A 17888-nucleotide genomic window follows, 5' to 3' on the forward strand; every position below is an offset into this window, starting at 1 on the left:
TGATTAGTTTTTGGTAATAATCCGTGGATACTAATTACCTAATTTGCATAATGATTAGTCAATTTTCGGTTTTTCCACTGATATCTCAAGTACTAATCATCACATTTCAATGAAACTTGGTACATAGATGTCATACGACACTGCACAGACCTGATAGTTTTTATGGTAATATCAGTACATATTAATTACCTAATTTGCATAATTAATTAATTTTCAGCATTTGATATAAGTAGTTAGCATTACATTTCAATGAAACTTGGTACTTACATACTCAAGGACTATGCAGAGATTGATTGTTTTCGATAAATATTTGTGCATATTAATCACCTAATTTGCATAATTAGTTAATTTTCAGCTTTTCCATGGGTATCTCAAGTACTAATCATGGCATTTCAATGAAACTTGGTACATAGATCCTTTAGGACCATGCAGAGACCTGATTAGTTTTAGGGTAAATAATTGTGCATATTAATTACCTAATTTGCATAATTAATTTTCAGCTTTTCTACTGATATCTAAAGTACTAATCATCACATTTCAATGAATCTAGAATTATGCAGACCCAATTAGTTTCCGGTAAATATTTGTGCATATTAATCACCTAATTTGCATAATTAACCAACTTTCACACTGATATCTCAGGTACTATACATCACATATCAATGAATGTACATGGATGCTGTAGAACAATAGACAGACCTGAATAATTGTGGGTTACAATCTGTACATATTAATTACCTAATTTGCATAATTAACCAATTTTAAGCTTTCACACTGATATCTAAAGTACCGTAAAAACTCCAAAATTTCGACCGGTTTTAAATAATTAGGTGTTAGAAATGTGACGGGTTTTTAGAGTCAAAATTAAGGTGCATTTTCGGACGGTCGAATTTTTTAGAATAGAAATCAGCAAATGAAAAAATGGGGATGATAGACAGTGTGCTTCATTAGTTTTTAAAAAATGCAATGTCCGTCAATTGACGTAAACTTCCTCATGTTTCACGGTAAAAGCAAAGGTCGTGGCCGAGTTGTAACTCAAAATCTAAACAAAGTCATCAATCAGTGAGTATTATGACAAGCAAAACAAAACATCAAGACGCAGAGAAGAGGTCAGCACAAAACTAATAGGTCAAAAGACAAAGCTGTCTCGCACTACATGTACCTAGGAAAACTTGCGAATGTTCGAAGTACAGGTACCCATTGGACAAAAGATACATGGAAGTTTAGCAAACTATCTCCCCGACCCAGTGCAATGTATCCGGTTAGAATCAAAGCTCACGTGTCCCTTATTTGAGGGACCAAATTCTGCCGTAAATTCGCCCTTGGATTAAAAAATAAAATGGGATTTAAGAAAATAAAATGGGACTTTTAAGGTGTATTTTGGCGTCATTTTTCGGACATTTCAATCAATCCTGCCGGCTAAAATAGAGTAAGTTTTACCGTAGTCATTGACGTCTGTCTATTCAAGAGTACACGTGTATGATTTTTATCGTGACTAGCGTGAGCGGGTAAGCTTCCTTTCGAGAATGAGCTGTTATCACTGTGAACAATGTTAAATTATTCTTCAGTTGACCAGTTTATTTTTTAAAAACAACTAATTTTTTTATTTAAAAAAAATCATGCCATTTTCGCATCAAAATCCAAGCCAAAATATCGTACTACAACATCAATCTCTTCCGCATTGCGTTCAATAACATTAACATATTTAAATAAGCTATGGTAATTTGAACACGTTGGCATCATCCAGCTTTTTGATTGGTTAATTAGCGATTTGACCTATTTGACCTAAGAGAACATGGCGGATATCCTACAGGGCTCATACCACTAATTGAATTTCCATAGACGACAATGTTAACATATGACGAGATTGCTATATGAAAATGACAAAGAAAGTTGAAAATATGGCTCAAAAATGGGAAATCAACATGCCAGTAATCAACCATATGAAAAAAACTAACATGTTGGCCAGCTCAAACTCTTGCAAATCTCAGGTAAACAAGACACACCTACTGTATTTGGATTGCACCAAGAGAAATCACTGGAAAAACACCAAGATTAGAACATCCATTAACACACAGAATAAACTCACAGGTACACAGCCGCTAAGTAGTAAACAAAAGACCACATGTTGGTCTCACCTCTGACCCAGGTGATTACGCCCTCAAACAGGGAGCACCTGAGAAAAATAATATTTAAAAAATTTCATTGGTTCTTGCTGGGCATTTAAATTGAGGGCTACGAGCAGCCATTGGTTAATTAGTGGCATGAGACCTACAGCATCAAACGTTTATACGAGACCGGAATCGTTCGCTTACGATGAAACTAAGTTGACTTTTATTTGTATTTCATAACCATTCAACAAATTTATTTTGTGTACATTATTATAATCACTACTGAGTACAGTAATAATCAACAATTCAGAAACGCAGCATGCCGAGATTTTTGTGTTCGTTTTTATTTGAAACTTCGTTTATTTAGAATATGTTTTCGTTACCAATAAAATAAAAATCTCTCAGTCAATCAGAAACCCGGATTCATGCCTTCGAGGAAGGTCCCGTTTGAACGCTCACATCGTTTTTTTTTTGTTTGGGTGAAAACTAAAACTGGTCGCAATTTTCGAATAAGAATGAGTCGTCAATTTTTAGTGGAGTCGAAAATTTGGAGGTAAATAAAACACCGAAACCCGGCAAATAAATAGGCGATCGAATTTTTAGAGGGGTCGAAATTTTGGAGTTTTCACGGTACTAATTATTCCATTTCAATGAAACTTAGTACAAAGATGCTCTAGGACAATGTACAAACCTAATTAGTTTGGGGTAAAAATCTGTTCATATTAATTCCCTAATAAGCATAATAATTCATAATTTTTTGGTTCTAATCACATTTCAATTAAACTTGGAGACATGGATTTTCTGTTACATTGCGCAGACCTCATTAGTTTTACACTCAAATCTGGTCATATTAATTTTCTGATTTGCATAATTAGTTTTCAGCTAAGTAATTTCGAATTATATTTAATGTGTCTCCAATACTCTCAGCACATGGGAGTTCTTTCTAAGCTTTCTTTGATTAGTCCCTGTTCGGACGAAATCCGAAAACGGGGACTTTTAATTCAGTCTCCGTCCGGAGTCATATTTCATAATCCTTTGGACCGATTACGTTCATTTTTTGCATGTGCCTAGTACTTTATGTGGACGTATGCACATGCAGTGGTTTAGCGATTCGATTCAAATTGGTAGACTGGCAGCCAACTTGTTTTTTGAAAATGTTGTATTTTGGACATGCTTTGTCAGTTTTCATTCAAATTTGGTACATAGATTATACATGTTAGGATACATGTCCTCCGCCCGTCCGTGCATCCATCCGTCGGTCTGTGCGTTGTTTCTTGGAGCGACGTTTCTTTAAACTAAGATCGTGCATAGTGAGTATGATAAGAGCAACTAGAATTGTAAAAATGAAAGCAGATTTTATTGATGTAATTTGGAATTCCTTTGTGAGATAGGCCATCTCACTTTTTGGCCTTACTGCTATATTTCCAAGATTTATGTACTATTTTCATTTGTATTTGGCACATACATCATACATGTCACTTTGTTTCATAATCAGATCAAAGATGGCCGAATAACAGCTGTTTTTATTTTTGGCCATATTACTATATCTCTGTCACCCATGTATCATTTTCATTGATATTTAGCATGTTATAAATGGATACATGTACATGTCAATTCAATTTGCAATTTGATCAAATATGGCCAACAGGCGGCCACCTTGTTTGTTTAAAATGTGATTCAAAAATTTAACGGGAACTGTTTCGATGATACATGTTTGTGACAAACAGGAAATTGAAAATGAAAAAACATCTTCTCAATTGTAATTTATACAAAGAGGAACGAGAAATCATGATCAAGAATATTAAATACAATAAAAGTAACTTTAGGACGGATCATGAACACCTAACAGATATACTAAAAAGTAAAAATAACAAAACAATCATTGAGCTAGGAAAATTCATCCACAATTACGATAAGAAAACAATCCTAAAATGCCAGATGCCCCAACCAACCACCACATAATTTAAATTTTTTGTCTTCTTTTATACATTCAATTGTCTGTGATTGTCTTACACTTTGTTGTTTTTGTTTTCTTTTTTGTTACTTTATTGTATTTTCAACCAAGATCCCAGTCTAGGATACGGTTTCAATAACGATTATTATTATTATTTACATGAGCGATGCACATACAGCGCCCTCTATATTGATACAACAAAGAGTGACATAATTGTTATTGAATTATTTTCTTGTCAGATGGTTGACCATTATACTAAACGAAAAGACGGTCTATTAACAACGTTAGTGAGACCAGTAGTTAATCCAAAAAATAAAAAAAAACAGTCCAGTAAGTATTATATTTTTATCTCATTAATGCCTCTTTGCCTGAACTGAAATGTACCGGTAGTATTTCCTTGGCTGTATTAAATGGGCATTACCCACATTTTTATCAAGTTTTTCTTATTTCCTAATTTTACTATTGCTAAGCCAAATTGACATAGACTTGTACTATCAAATGAACATGGGGTTGGTTATTCCATGTGTGAATAAATTATAATAATATATCTGTTGCATTATATTTTAACACATTTCGGCTATCCGTAGAGGCTTTCAGAAGGTGATGTAAATGTCAACACATAGCACAATTACTTTCATAATTTGTAATATCTTTGTTTTTTAGGTACTTTTAAACAAAGAATATGGGGTGGAGCTAATGGTGGAGCATCAACAGGCACTGCATCATTGGTATGTACTATATAGACTATATCATTTCCTCATAAGTATCTATATAAACTACCATACGTCACCAGGGGACTCAACATGTAAAATTGGGGAAAGTAAGGTGTGGGTGTATACCTGAGGACCACCCAGAAAAGATGATTTTTTTTAATTTAACATTCTAATCATTCTTAACATTCTAATCATGTTAACATCCTCAACTTGCATTTTTCACTATGATATAATGCATATTTTTTGTGATCATTTCTGTTTCATCATTGTAAAAGTGTTGTTGATGAGCGACCCTTGTTTTATGTTTAACACTTTCCGCTGGACAAAGCGCTACCCGATCATGCGTTTTTTGAGACCGGAGCCAGCAGAGTCTGGAGTCAAACCTCGCGCTCCAATTGGTTCCTTCGGCTCCTCCCCGACCCCAGTACCATGAATTTGGTTCAGTGGGATAAGCAAAGAGGGGTAGCCTGTTCATATTTCGAGACTTCAGGCGAAAACTATCCACGCACTGAGAGCGGCGATCCCAACCTTCGAGTTGTTACCAGCCCACTGGAACGCATTGTTTTGCGCCACCAGCACTCTGAAGTCCTAAAGGCGGAACGCACCAGCCTTCTAGACCAGCAGACACAGCCATTGGTGGGACACCACATGGCTACGCGAATATCCTGCAGTGTCATCTGGCTCTTGTGACAGGAGGTGTCTCTGTGCAGCGGGATGCGGTTTTTGGCTGTTTTCACGGGGCGCGCCACCACCCCAGTTACACAGACTGGACCTCTCTCCCCCACTTTCTTTTGAGGATGGGAAGAGCAGTCTTGGTTATTCTGGATCCCACCGGCTAGTTGGTACAGGTAAGACCCGCGAGCCAGTTTGGCTTCTGCCAAGGGCAAGCGGTAAGGGCCCCAAGCTGAGAAAACGAAACGACCAAAGTTGGCACCCACTGGACAGAAATAGCCAGGAGGCAAGCGTTCTGGCTCTTCTGGAGGAGGGAAAGAAGTAAAAGTGGCGACGCGCCCCTCAGGAAGAAGGAATCTGGTGGTGTCCCCCCTCTCCCTCGCTTGCAGGGGAAGCAAGTCGCAAATGTACCAAAACAAACTTTATTGTAGCAAAACTATTTCAACAACATTAGAACCAATTGCTGTACATTTACCGACAATGTTGATAATAACTTGCTGAGTGTAGTAATATTTAGTTTAACATAATCGTTCAAAGAATGACTGAAGCAAAAGTAAGTCCAGGCTTCTACTTGCAAGTAATGGAGGTTCCAAAGACTACAGGTGGCTGCGCGCTGTTCTGGACTTAAGCAGACAAAATCAGTATGTGCTTCCTGGAAACGCCGAGCACCGTATTATTCTCCGAGCTTTGTTTCTACTGGTTAGCCTCGCTAGTTTTGAGCGATACTTACTCGCACATATTGATTCGCCCAGTTGGGCCAAGTAGTCGAGTGCAGGGTGCTCCCCTTCGGGTTTTTGCATGGCTCCATATGTATTCACCAGAGTGTCGAAACAGGTGGTGCTACTGCTGTGCAGCAAGCACAGGTTTATGTGTTATGCCCAGGGTAAGCAAGACAGACCAGCCTCCCCGACTTCCATGGCCGGGTGGATCACTGCGACCAGACCCGAGGTTTTAACTGTTTGGCTTCCTTAACACAGGATTTACAGAGACGCCAAGTACTAGGTGGCCCCCTCAAGCATGTGGAGAGGGCAGGCTTCTGGACAATGCAAACGTCTTTACCACTTCTACCTACGAGATACCCATTCCATTGAGGAGAGTCCCATCGTGAGCAGGTCAGGCTTTGGTTACTGACCCAGCCCGGATGACCTTAGGAATCCCTGCGCATAGGAGATAGAGTACTCTCTGCTACAGATTTGTGCGCAGAAGTTTCTCCCACAAGCGCTTCTTGGAACCTTTCGACCTACGAACTGTTTCGGCCCTTCTTTTAAAGGCTATTTACCCAAGAATTCGGGTCTCGTTTTCTCGGTCATACCGAACCCCGTCACCGTTCAACATTTGTTCTTTGTTCCGGAGACGGCACTGGCAGGGTAGGACACCGTTTCTTCACTGGTCTCAACTAGGTGGTCATAAGTAGAGGGTATTATCCCGGACTGGGACACCCTTTTTTATCGTTTTCGGTTTGCTCAGAACCAACCTATCGGTGTCTGACTACAGTTCAAAATAATTTGACTGACTGGAGTCTATGGTGGGTAATTGAACGTAGTGAATTTAGGCAGAGGGTTCTCAGAACCCGCCTGTTGACATAGTTCATACCCACCATAGACTTCGGGTTCCCCCGACCACCCCACTTTTTCCGTAGCGTTGGCTTAGTCCACCATGTGGAGAAAAAGAACCAGAGTGATTCGGGAGGCAATATGGCGCCACCTCATTACATCGGTCACGTGGTTTGTGACGTAAAGGGAAAATCAGGCTTCCCCTGACCTAGATTTCCCTCTCCGTCATTGGCAGGATCGCAGATTAATGCCTACAGTTCAAAATAGTCATTTTGACTGACCCGAGTCTATGGTGAGTATTAACTATGTGAATAGGCGGGTTCTGAGAACCTCTGCCTAATTCATTTTGCAGTTTTAATCCCCTCAAAGACTAATCAGCAAATGGTTTTTTAAGTGGGGTGCTTGTCTATGATTGCCCACACCCTATTTGAGCTAAGTACCCTGGGTGCTAAGTAGGATGAGTACACTGTATATCACTGCTACAAACATATGACTATTATTTAACATTTTACCAGCCCAGAGTTTTTAAATTAAGTATACATGTGTGATCAGAAATGCTTCTTTATGCTCTGTCAGACAGAACAGAAATGTCATGTGTAAGTTTTCTTGATTGACTGCATTCATCTCTAGTATGGACATGCACATTTACTCCTATGTAATCTTACAATGACATAGTGCATAGTAAAGACCGGTCACTGATAGTATAATGGTTGTCGTATCAGACTCATGATCAAATCAAGTTCAAATCCTACCTTAGGCTGAACACCAAAAGGGGTCGACTCTTATCCTGAGTGAATGTGACACAGACTCAATGGGAAGACCAGTTCCACTGGCAGAGATTCATTCGCTAACAAATGTGACTTTGGGAAACTTTGGTTCGCATGCAGGTGCTTGTGTTTGACCTAGCCTGATTGATGCCAGGATAGCGCATTAAAATTGCCTTTTGATAGAAAGATGGTCACACAGCCCTGTTATGTAGTCCAAAACATGAATATGACTTCTGTGGTAAAAATGCATGCATCAGCGCTAGCATTTGCAATTTGCACATACATTTAAAAAGGTATTGAGATACAACAGTGACATTCAATGTCCAGAACTGTCGCCTGGCACAAAAACATTTTTAAAAAAATTACATAGTGAAGATTTCTAAGTTTGGAAATTTTCCAATAATTATCTGATAATTATTAACTTTTTAAACCAACATTAGATCTATATAAGACAGGCTGAGATTTTGGAATTGGTAGTTCTCTCAAATTTTTAGATTGATATTTGACAGGTTGAGACTTGTGTATTAGTAAAGATAAGGTTAACGATATCATAAATGTGGACCAAATCCTGACCTGTCTAATTAGTTAGGGGATTTGGTGGTGTGGGAATATTAATATTTTTCTGCATTTTACTGCATTCTTCTGCTTTCTATGAGGTTTACCTAGCAATACTTGGTAACACTTTAAAACAGCACATTCAAGTTCTTAATTTTTTTGCAGTGAATTCATTCTGTCAGTCTGATGTATCTACTGGCTCTGTTACTTTTTTCTCTGTAACATAACTGAGTGACTATCAAGTGTTAGTAGTGTGACTCACTGAGTTATGATGCAGGGGGAAAATTAGAATCAGCATGTACATCAGATTGCTTTATTTTTCAAGGTTTATTAATATTTATAACTTTTTTTCTATATATTCTTTTTCTCACTAATGTTTCATTAACTTGCTGCTTTGCCAAGGCTTCACCAAATGTCAGTCCACGCTTAGTACCTAAAGTGCCGCATCACTCTAGTAGCGGGTCTTTGGATTTTGAAAGTGGTATGTCACCAAAGTTAACACCAAAAGCTCAGAGAAAACCACCATCCAGTCCGCATCTATCACACCGTGGAGATTCACCAACATCTGACACTTCACCAAGTAGTTGTGTTGGTGTATATATTGATAATAGTGTGCTTTCATCTAGTCCGGTACAGGTATTTTAGCTTCATGAATTTCAATGCCCTCTAATCATGCTTGCTGTTTTCATATTCATGCTTCATCAGAAGATACCTGATATTTATTCATTTGAATGCAATAAAGTTTTGACGTCAGTCATATTTTTTCCTTATTTTAATCAAAATTTTTTAACAAGCCCTGTAGCGATGCAATTATCCTAGGAGCTCTTTCACATGTTACCCTAGTCACTACACTACCTCCAGTCTGTTTACATGTTACCACAATCGCTGCACTACCTCCAGTCTATTTACATGTTACCACACTCACTCCAATCCCTCCAGTCTGGTTACATGTTACCACAGTCGCTACACTACCTCAAGTCTGTTTGCATGTTACCACATTTACTACACTACCTTTATACTATGGTATTCTACTATATCGGCATCAAAAAGGTAATTTTCTCTACTACCTTAAAATCAACCAAGCAAGTTAGAACCCATGTCGCATGACACTTTTGCATGTATTATTAAAACATTCTTTATCCTTTGCAGGAGACACCATGGTATAAATCTAAACAATCAAAACACATGACTGGTGATGGTTGGATGGATCCCGAACAAGGTGACATCAACAGCTAACTTTAATGAATTAGCTTAATAAATCTTTAATTATGGTGCATCATTTTTCCCATTTTTATGTTTTTTTTGATAATTTCATTGTTAATTTTCAGACCATATTTTCATTCTGCTACCTATCCTGATTAGTGATCTCCCTAGCAAATTTGGCAAGTCGAGTTAAATGTCTATTTTCCACTATCTGACGAAATAACTGTATAAAAATAATTACTGTATTTGTTCTATTAGAAGCACATCTCCAGTAGAAGAACTTATAACCAATAATATTATTATCTGACCCTAAACACAACTGTAATATATATATTAATAAAGTGCATATGCTACTAATTGAGGAGAAAAATACGGTATTGTGAAAACATCAGATATATGGAATCGAAATTCAGACACATATATGAACATATAAACATGACACACAAGATTTGAACTCACAACTCAGCAAATGTGCCTCACTACTGTAAGAAAAATAACAATTTGATATAGGGTGTAGTGAATACGGTCTTAGAATGACTAATTGGACATGTGCAATAGACCATTTTCCGTTCACTGCAATATCCGTGTTATGCGTGAAATCAAACGTAAAAACAGAACAAACTAAGGTCATAGCATTGACAAATGTGAAAGTATTTTGGGGGATACATTGTTTTATGTATCTGCATGCTTAATAATGTGATGTACACTTTTGTTGATGTTCAATTTCGATGAAGTGGGGGTACTTAATGGCAATATTTTCCTGTCAAAGATCGGTCTTTCGATGTGAGCTATGAAATAAAAAAATTCGAGTTCAAAATCAAATCGTTTGTTTTTTGCGACAGACGTTCAGCGCACATCTTTCACGCAGCTCGTGAGATCTCGCAGTTGAACGGAAAATCACTTATTGGAATCTCTAATGTGACAAAGGACGTGTGGTTTATAGACACAAATAAATTCTACTATAATCATGCTCAGAATGACGATGTCTTAAAATCGCATCTTTTCTACATGTAGCATTTTAAATTATTTATTGATTAGATGGATTAGCTATTCCAGACTTACCACCACGACCTCTACCAAACCCTCCTCGTGCACGCAGTACTGCTGAAGAAGAAATCTATGGTTCGTCAGTTAGTAATGCAGAGAAAATATATGACAGAGTAGCTAAGAAGAAGAAATCGACGGTCATAGATCCTCGAAACTTGAAGTTAATGAACCAGTTAGGTGAGTTTGTTGAATGCAGTCCCTAAACAGGGACTTATGAATTGACCTCTGTACTTCTATGTGTACATCTATCTGCCTGCATTTTTATCTTGGACATATGTGGGCTGATCACATTTAAACTTCACACACATATCAGGCCAAAAAAAAATGTTTTGTTGTCTTCAGCGACCGATCGAAAAATATGAAATATCGTGTCGAGTTTTTTCTGTATTTAAATACAAAAGACTGAAAGAAACACTTTGATTTTTGTGTTTAATATCTAGCATGCGTTTGGTTGATTTCAATATACCTCGGCTATTTATGATACCCTTGGTTTTCACGAGTTTAAAAAAAATAAAAAATCCTACCAACCGACCCAATTTTTCAATTTTCAGACTTGAGGGCAACATAAGTTGTTTGTTTTTTTTGGCCTCATATATCTATCAATACATTTGCACTGCCATGTATGGACAGAATTTGTTCAAACAATTTACATACATGTACATTGAATAGTATTGGACTTTTTTTTCAAATAAGATTATGGAACTTTGATGCATGTCAAAATGACTGGCGTCCATTTTGTTTTAATAAACATGGATTCAAAGCAATGTCTGTGACATGCACGATAATTTGTTTGACGATCCGTTTCAAGAGGGCTGTGGTACTTTAAAATTGTGGTACTTTAAAATGTTAAAAATGCATCAAAATCAAATCTGCCATTCCAAACCCAGATTTTGGTCATACATGGATAGCTAAAATTCAACAAGAATCAAAAGTCTTAAATTTAATGAGTGATTTTCATCAAACAAATTTTCTCAGGCATGTCTGTTCCAATATTGTTATGAACATCACACTTGATTGGTGACTGGTGCATGTCAGTTTGTGATTGGATACAAAACTGGTGACCATGCTGATTTGATTTTCATTTGTCTTTATCCTTTTATTGTACATGCCTTGTCTGATTTTGGTGAACATTTGTACAAGACAAAACATAATGGTATACATATGCATGTTGATTTTTTTTTTTTTTTTTTGATGACTTATTAACTGGTGCGAATTTTTGTCACAAAATTCTAAACCATCTCCCGCCTTCTCCTCCCAAAAAACACAACATTTTACCAAGTCAAGGACCATTTCGCAGGCTTGTATCTTGGCTGATTTTGTTCAAACTTAGTATGAACAAGACACACCCTTTGACAATGGAGTACCGATGTATATTAGTTTGTTCTGTGACTTGGTTGAAAATGGTCGACTAGTTACAGTTTCTCTGACATACTTTGCCAAATTTTGTTCAAAAAGGTTATCTTTACTTAATGGGCATACATAATCTTGCTGAATTATAACTCTCCTAACATTTCATTATAATATACATTTGTCATTGATTGTAATTCACAGTCACTGAAAATTTCATTGATAATGACTTGTTTTATTTATGAAGTGAGTGAAATTATTTTAATTTGGCTTAGTCAGTGGGACATTATTGTAGAAAAAATGTGGGGGGAATTTAAAACAGAAAAGTGTAAAATGAAAAAATAGATACTAGTACTCAAATGAAATAATTTTCAATAACAAGAAACGTCAAGTTGGATTTATAGCATCTGAATACGAGTTGCTAATTGAAAATAAATGTTTGTTTAAGCAAAAATCAAAGTCCTACTTTTTCAAACAGTACAGTGCTTGCTTCAAGAACAAATAAAATGTTAATTTAATGTTATTTACCAATAATTTTCATTGAAATCTTTTAAGTAATAATGTAATTTTTCATATATTTCTTAAACAGGTAAGGGCAATTTTGGTTCGGTTGTCAAAGGAAATTGCCGTGTGGATGGACAAGAAATTCCAGTTGCAGTGAAGACACTGAAACAACAAGATGGATTCCCTAACAACACAGTGAGTACTGTACAACCATTAATTTTCAGTTTTATTATGCTGACTGTAATGACTCTCAACAATAGCTATTGAAAAGTACAAACTTTAATTTCATTGTAAAAAGGCAATCTTTCATCATGATACAGTATCGAAACATGGCTAACTCCTAAGTATCTTCTTTATGATATTATAGCTTGAATTGACCAATAGAGAGAAGCCTGAATGTTGAATCGTAATATACCCTAACTTGATTACAAATACCTTATTTACTTACTACAAATTAAGTGTATTAACAACAATTCAATTGGCCGAACCTTTATGACAACCGTGGTCCAAATTAGTGAAATTATGTTCAGACATGTATGATGGTTATGCCACAGATACATACAATATACATGAAATTCATTGGTGATTTTTCTTTTTTTTTATGTTTTCCTTGCAGTCTGAAATTATGAAAGAAGCTGGGCTCATGACGAGATTAGATAATCCATATATTGTCAGAATGATTGGTAAATTTAATCTTATTATGTTATATCCATGTCCAGTGGTTTGTGATGATATGATCCCATTCTGCCAAAATTCCATGTTTGAGAAAAAAATTCATAATTTTAGTTGAATCCTAAAACGTTTACAAAGTTTCATTGTGTAACATAAATAAATGAGGTAATAAATAAATCACCAAATTCAAAATTACATACTATAGATGATATAGTGTTTTTTTTTTGTAATTTATGAATTATCAAAACATTCATCTTTAGATTAACACAAAGCCTCTGCTGATTTCCACCATCATTTTTTTTTTGAGGTCATCACCATAACACTGGGTACTTTCATAGGGTCAAGATCATGTAATGCCCATAAGCTTCAATTGGTATCTTCCTAGCTGGTTGTAAGGCATGACCCCAATAAAGCTACATGTTGTATTGCAATGATCTTAAAGTGACTGAGCTGTAGATCGGTTGCATTGTAAATTAGTTTGTATTCTGTTCATACAGGCATGTGTCAAGGAGGTGAAGGTGTTATGATGTTAGTATTAGAGTTAGCTGAGCTGGGACCACTTAATAAATATCTTAAAGAAAATACGTAAGTTGACCTTTTCTTAATACGTGCAGCATGCAACAGTGAAATTTGTTGTTTAATTTCAAGCCCTCACAGATAATTCAGTTAAAAGTTACTTGTATGAAAGTGTCATTGCACTGCACTGCGTTTGATTTCATGCATAAAGTGTTGTTCATTGTAACACAGTATCTTGCTCACTAATGAAAATTTAAATTCGGCTCAAGCTTTCTTAATATCATGCAATGGTATCCCATGATTATATGGTGCATTCTCAAGGATTATTGTCTACAACTTCTCTACCACATTTTATTTATCCTTCAGGATGATGAGGTTACGGAACATAATTGAAATAATGCATCAGGTTGCCATGGGGATGCAGTATTTGGAAGAGCAGCAGTTTGTGCACAGAGATCTTGCTGCTAGGAATGTCCTCTTGGTTACAGAAACATATGCCAAGATTTCAGACTTTGGAATGTCAAAAGCACTTGGTCTTGGCAGTGACTATTATATTGTGAGTTAATAAAAGAAGAAATTAATTATATCACAACTTATTTCAGTGTTAATTTCACCAATTGGATGTTCTACAGTAACCAACAATTAGAGAATTGTTATTTTTCACAGGCAGAGTCAGCAGGTAAATGGCCACTAAAATGGTACGCCCCAGAATGTATATATCGCTTTAAGTTTAGTAGCAAAGGTGATGTCTGGAGCTATGGTGTAACTTTGTGGGAAGCCATGTCATTTGGTAAAAAACCTTATGCTGTAAGTCAAAAGATTTTAATTTCAGTTTTCTTCACTTTAATATTTACCATCAACAAGTTATACAATTACACCATTGTGACCTGCACATCCATGGCAGGCATTGACCATTTTGATTAACTCATTCATGACATAATTTGACCCATTTGACCAACACATCCATGACAGAATTTGACTATTTTGACCAACACATCCATGACAGAATTTGACTATTTTGACCAACACATTCATGACAGAATTTGACCATTTTGACCAACACATCCATAACATGCACTTTGACCATTTTGACCAACACATCCATGACATACTTTGACCATTTTGACCAACACATCCATGACATACTTTGACCATTTTGACCAACACATCCATGACATGCATCAACCATTTTGACCAACACATCCATGACATGCTTTGACCATTTTGACCAACGCATCCATGACATATTTTGACCATTTTGACCAACACATCCATGACATACTTTGACCATTTTGACCAACACATCCATGACATACTTTGACCATTTTGACCAACACATCCATGACATACTTTGACCATTTTGACCAACACATCCATGACATGCATTGACCATTTTGACCAACACATCCATGACATGCATCAACCATTTTGACCAACACATCCATGACATGCATCAACCATTTTGCCCAACACATCCATGACATGCTTTGGCCATTTTGACCAACACATCCATGACATATTTTGACTATTTTCACCAACACATCCATGACATGCATTGACCATTTTGACCAACACATCCATGACATGCATTGACCATTTTGACCAACACATCCATGACATATTTTGATAATTTGGACCAACACATCCATGACATGCATTGACCATTTTGACCAACACATCCATGACATATTTTGAACAACACATCCATGACATACTTTGACTAATTTGACCAATACATCCATGACATACTTTGACCATTTTGACCAACACATCCATGACATAATTCGACTATTTTGACCAACACATCCATGACATATTTTGACTAATTTGACCAACACATCCATGACATATTTTGACCAACACATCCATGACATACTTTGACCATTTTGACCAACACATCCATGACATACTTTACCATTTTGACCAACACATCTATGACATATTTTGACCATTTTGACCAACACATCCATGACATACTTTGACCATTTTGACCAACACATCCATGAGATGACTATTTTGATCAACACATCCATGACATGCATTGACCATTTTGACCAACACATCCATGACATGCATCAACGATTTTGCCCAACACAACCTTGACATATTTTGACCATCACATCCATGACATACTTGACCATTTTGACCAACACATCCATGACATACTTTGACCATTTTGACCAACACATCCATGACATATTTTGACCATTTTGACCAACACATCCATGACATATTTTGACCAACACATCCATGACATACATTGACCATTTTGACCAACACATCCATGACATGCATTGGCCATTTTGACCAACACATCCATGACATACTTTGACCATTTTGACCAACACATCCATGACATGCATTGACCATTTTGACCAACGCATCCATGACACATTTTGACCATTTTGACCAACACATCCATGACATACTTTGACCATTTTGACCAACACATCCATGACATACTTTGACCATTTTGACCAACACATCCATGACATGCATTGACCATTTTGACCAACACATCCATGACATGCATCAACCATTTTGACCAACACATCCATGACATATTTTGACCAACACATCCATGACATACTTTGACTAATTTGACCAATACATCCATGACATACTTTGACCATTTTGACCAACACATCCATGACATAATTCGACTATTTTGACCAACACATCCATGACATATTTTGACTAATTTGACCAACACATCCATGACATATTTTGACCAACACATCCATGACATACTTTGACCATTTTGACCAACACATCCATGACATACTTTACCATTTTGACCAACACATCTATGACATATTTTGACCATTTTGACCAACACATCCATGACATACTTTGACCATTTTGACCAACACATCCATAAGATGACTATTTTGATCAACACATCCATGACATGCATTGACCATTTTGACCAACACATCCATGACATGCATCAACGATTTTGCCCAACACAACCTTGACATATTTTGACCATCACATCCATGACATACTTGACCATTTTGACCAACACATTCATGACATACTTTGACCATTTTGACCAACACATCCATGACATATTTTGACCATTTTGACCAACACATCCATGACATATTTTGACCAACACATCCATGACATACATTGACCATTTTGACCAACACATCCATGACATGCATTGGCCATTTTGACCAACACATCCATGACATACTTTGACCATTTTGACCAACACATCCATGACATGCATTGACCATTTTGACCAACGCATCCATGACATATTTTGACCATTTTGACCAACACATCCATGACATACTTTGACCATTTTGACCAACACATCCATGACATACTTTGACCATTTTGACCAACACATCCATGACATGCATTGACCATTTTGACCAACACATCCATGACATGCATCAACCATTTTGACCAACACATCCATGACATGCATTGACCATTTTGACCAACGCATCCATGACATATTTTGACCATTTTGACCAACACATCCATGACATACTTTGACCATTTTGATCAACACATCCATGACATACTTTGACCATTTTGACCAACACATCCATGACATATTTTGACCAACACATCCATGACATACTTTACAGATATGTCTATTTCTGGTGTATGTGTTGTCAATGGCAACGAAAATCAGCTCAGGCGTGTCGAGGAGGAAACTATATTCCGCCTTGGAACTAAAGAACCCCATGGAATCAACAAACAGTTCAACTCATTTGTTGAGCTCACTACCTAAGGCGCGTTATTTGTTTTATTGTGAAATTTTTTGTGATTCTAATTTATGGTTCATGTGCATTCTTACGTTCCTATGTTCTACCTGTACGTTTTAACATTTTCTTCTATGCTATCGATAAAGAGCCATTGCTCGAAACGTCTAGCTATTTTTAATAGTTATTTAGGACTACGATTACCAAATATTATCTTCTATATATCATGACATACTTTGATCATTTTGTCCAACACATCCATGACATATTTTGACCATTTTGACCAACACATCCATGACATGCATTGACCATTTTGACCAACACATCCATGACATATTTTGACCATTTTGACCAACACATCCATGACATTCATACTATATATGGACTTATACTGCTCTTATAGAGAATGAAAGGTCAGCAGTTACTAGAAATGATTGAAGGTGGAGGTCGGTTGGATAAACCGGAGAAATGTCCAGAGGAAGTGTACAAGGTTATGAGACAATGCTGGCAATTTGAGTAAGTACACAGGAGTGAGAAATGCATGTGTTG

General features: G+C 36.7%; 1 protein-coding gene across 2 annotated transcripts in view; it reads left to right on the forward strand.

Annotated features, from left to right (window-relative positions):
* LOC102804792 (tyrosine-protein kinase SYK-like) overlaps positions 1–17888 on the forward strand; it is a 37559-nt gene that overhangs the window by 12517 nt on the left and 7154 nt on the right. For both annotated transcript variants that reach the window (XM_085503366.1, XM_085503365.1), the window contains exons 5-14: positions 4305–4395; positions 4729–4793; positions 9475–9544; positions 10567–10752; positions 12512–12621; positions 13043–13109; positions 13596–13683; positions 13981–14170; positions 14281–14421; positions 17743–17855. In XM_085503366.1, coding sequence (XP_085359492.1) covers positions 4305–4395; positions 4729–4793; positions 9475–9544; positions 10567–10752; positions 12512–12621; positions 13043–13109; positions 13596–13683; positions 13981–14170; positions 14281–14421; positions 17743–17855 — 1121 coding nt within the window. The remainder of the gene's footprint in view (positions 1–4304; positions 4396–4728; positions 4794–9474; positions 9545–10566; positions 10753–12511; positions 12622–13042; positions 13110–13595; positions 13684–13980; positions 14171–14280; positions 14422–17742; positions 17856–17888) is intronic.

The sequence above is a fragment of the Saccoglossus kowalevskii genome, chromosome 9, assembly GCF_978046115.1.
Source record: "Saccoglossus kowalevskii chromosome 9, keSacKowa6.1, whole genome shotgun sequence".
Lineage (NCBI taxonomy): Eukaryota > Metazoa > Hemichordata > Enteropneusta > Harrimaniidae > Saccoglossus > Saccoglossus kowalevskii.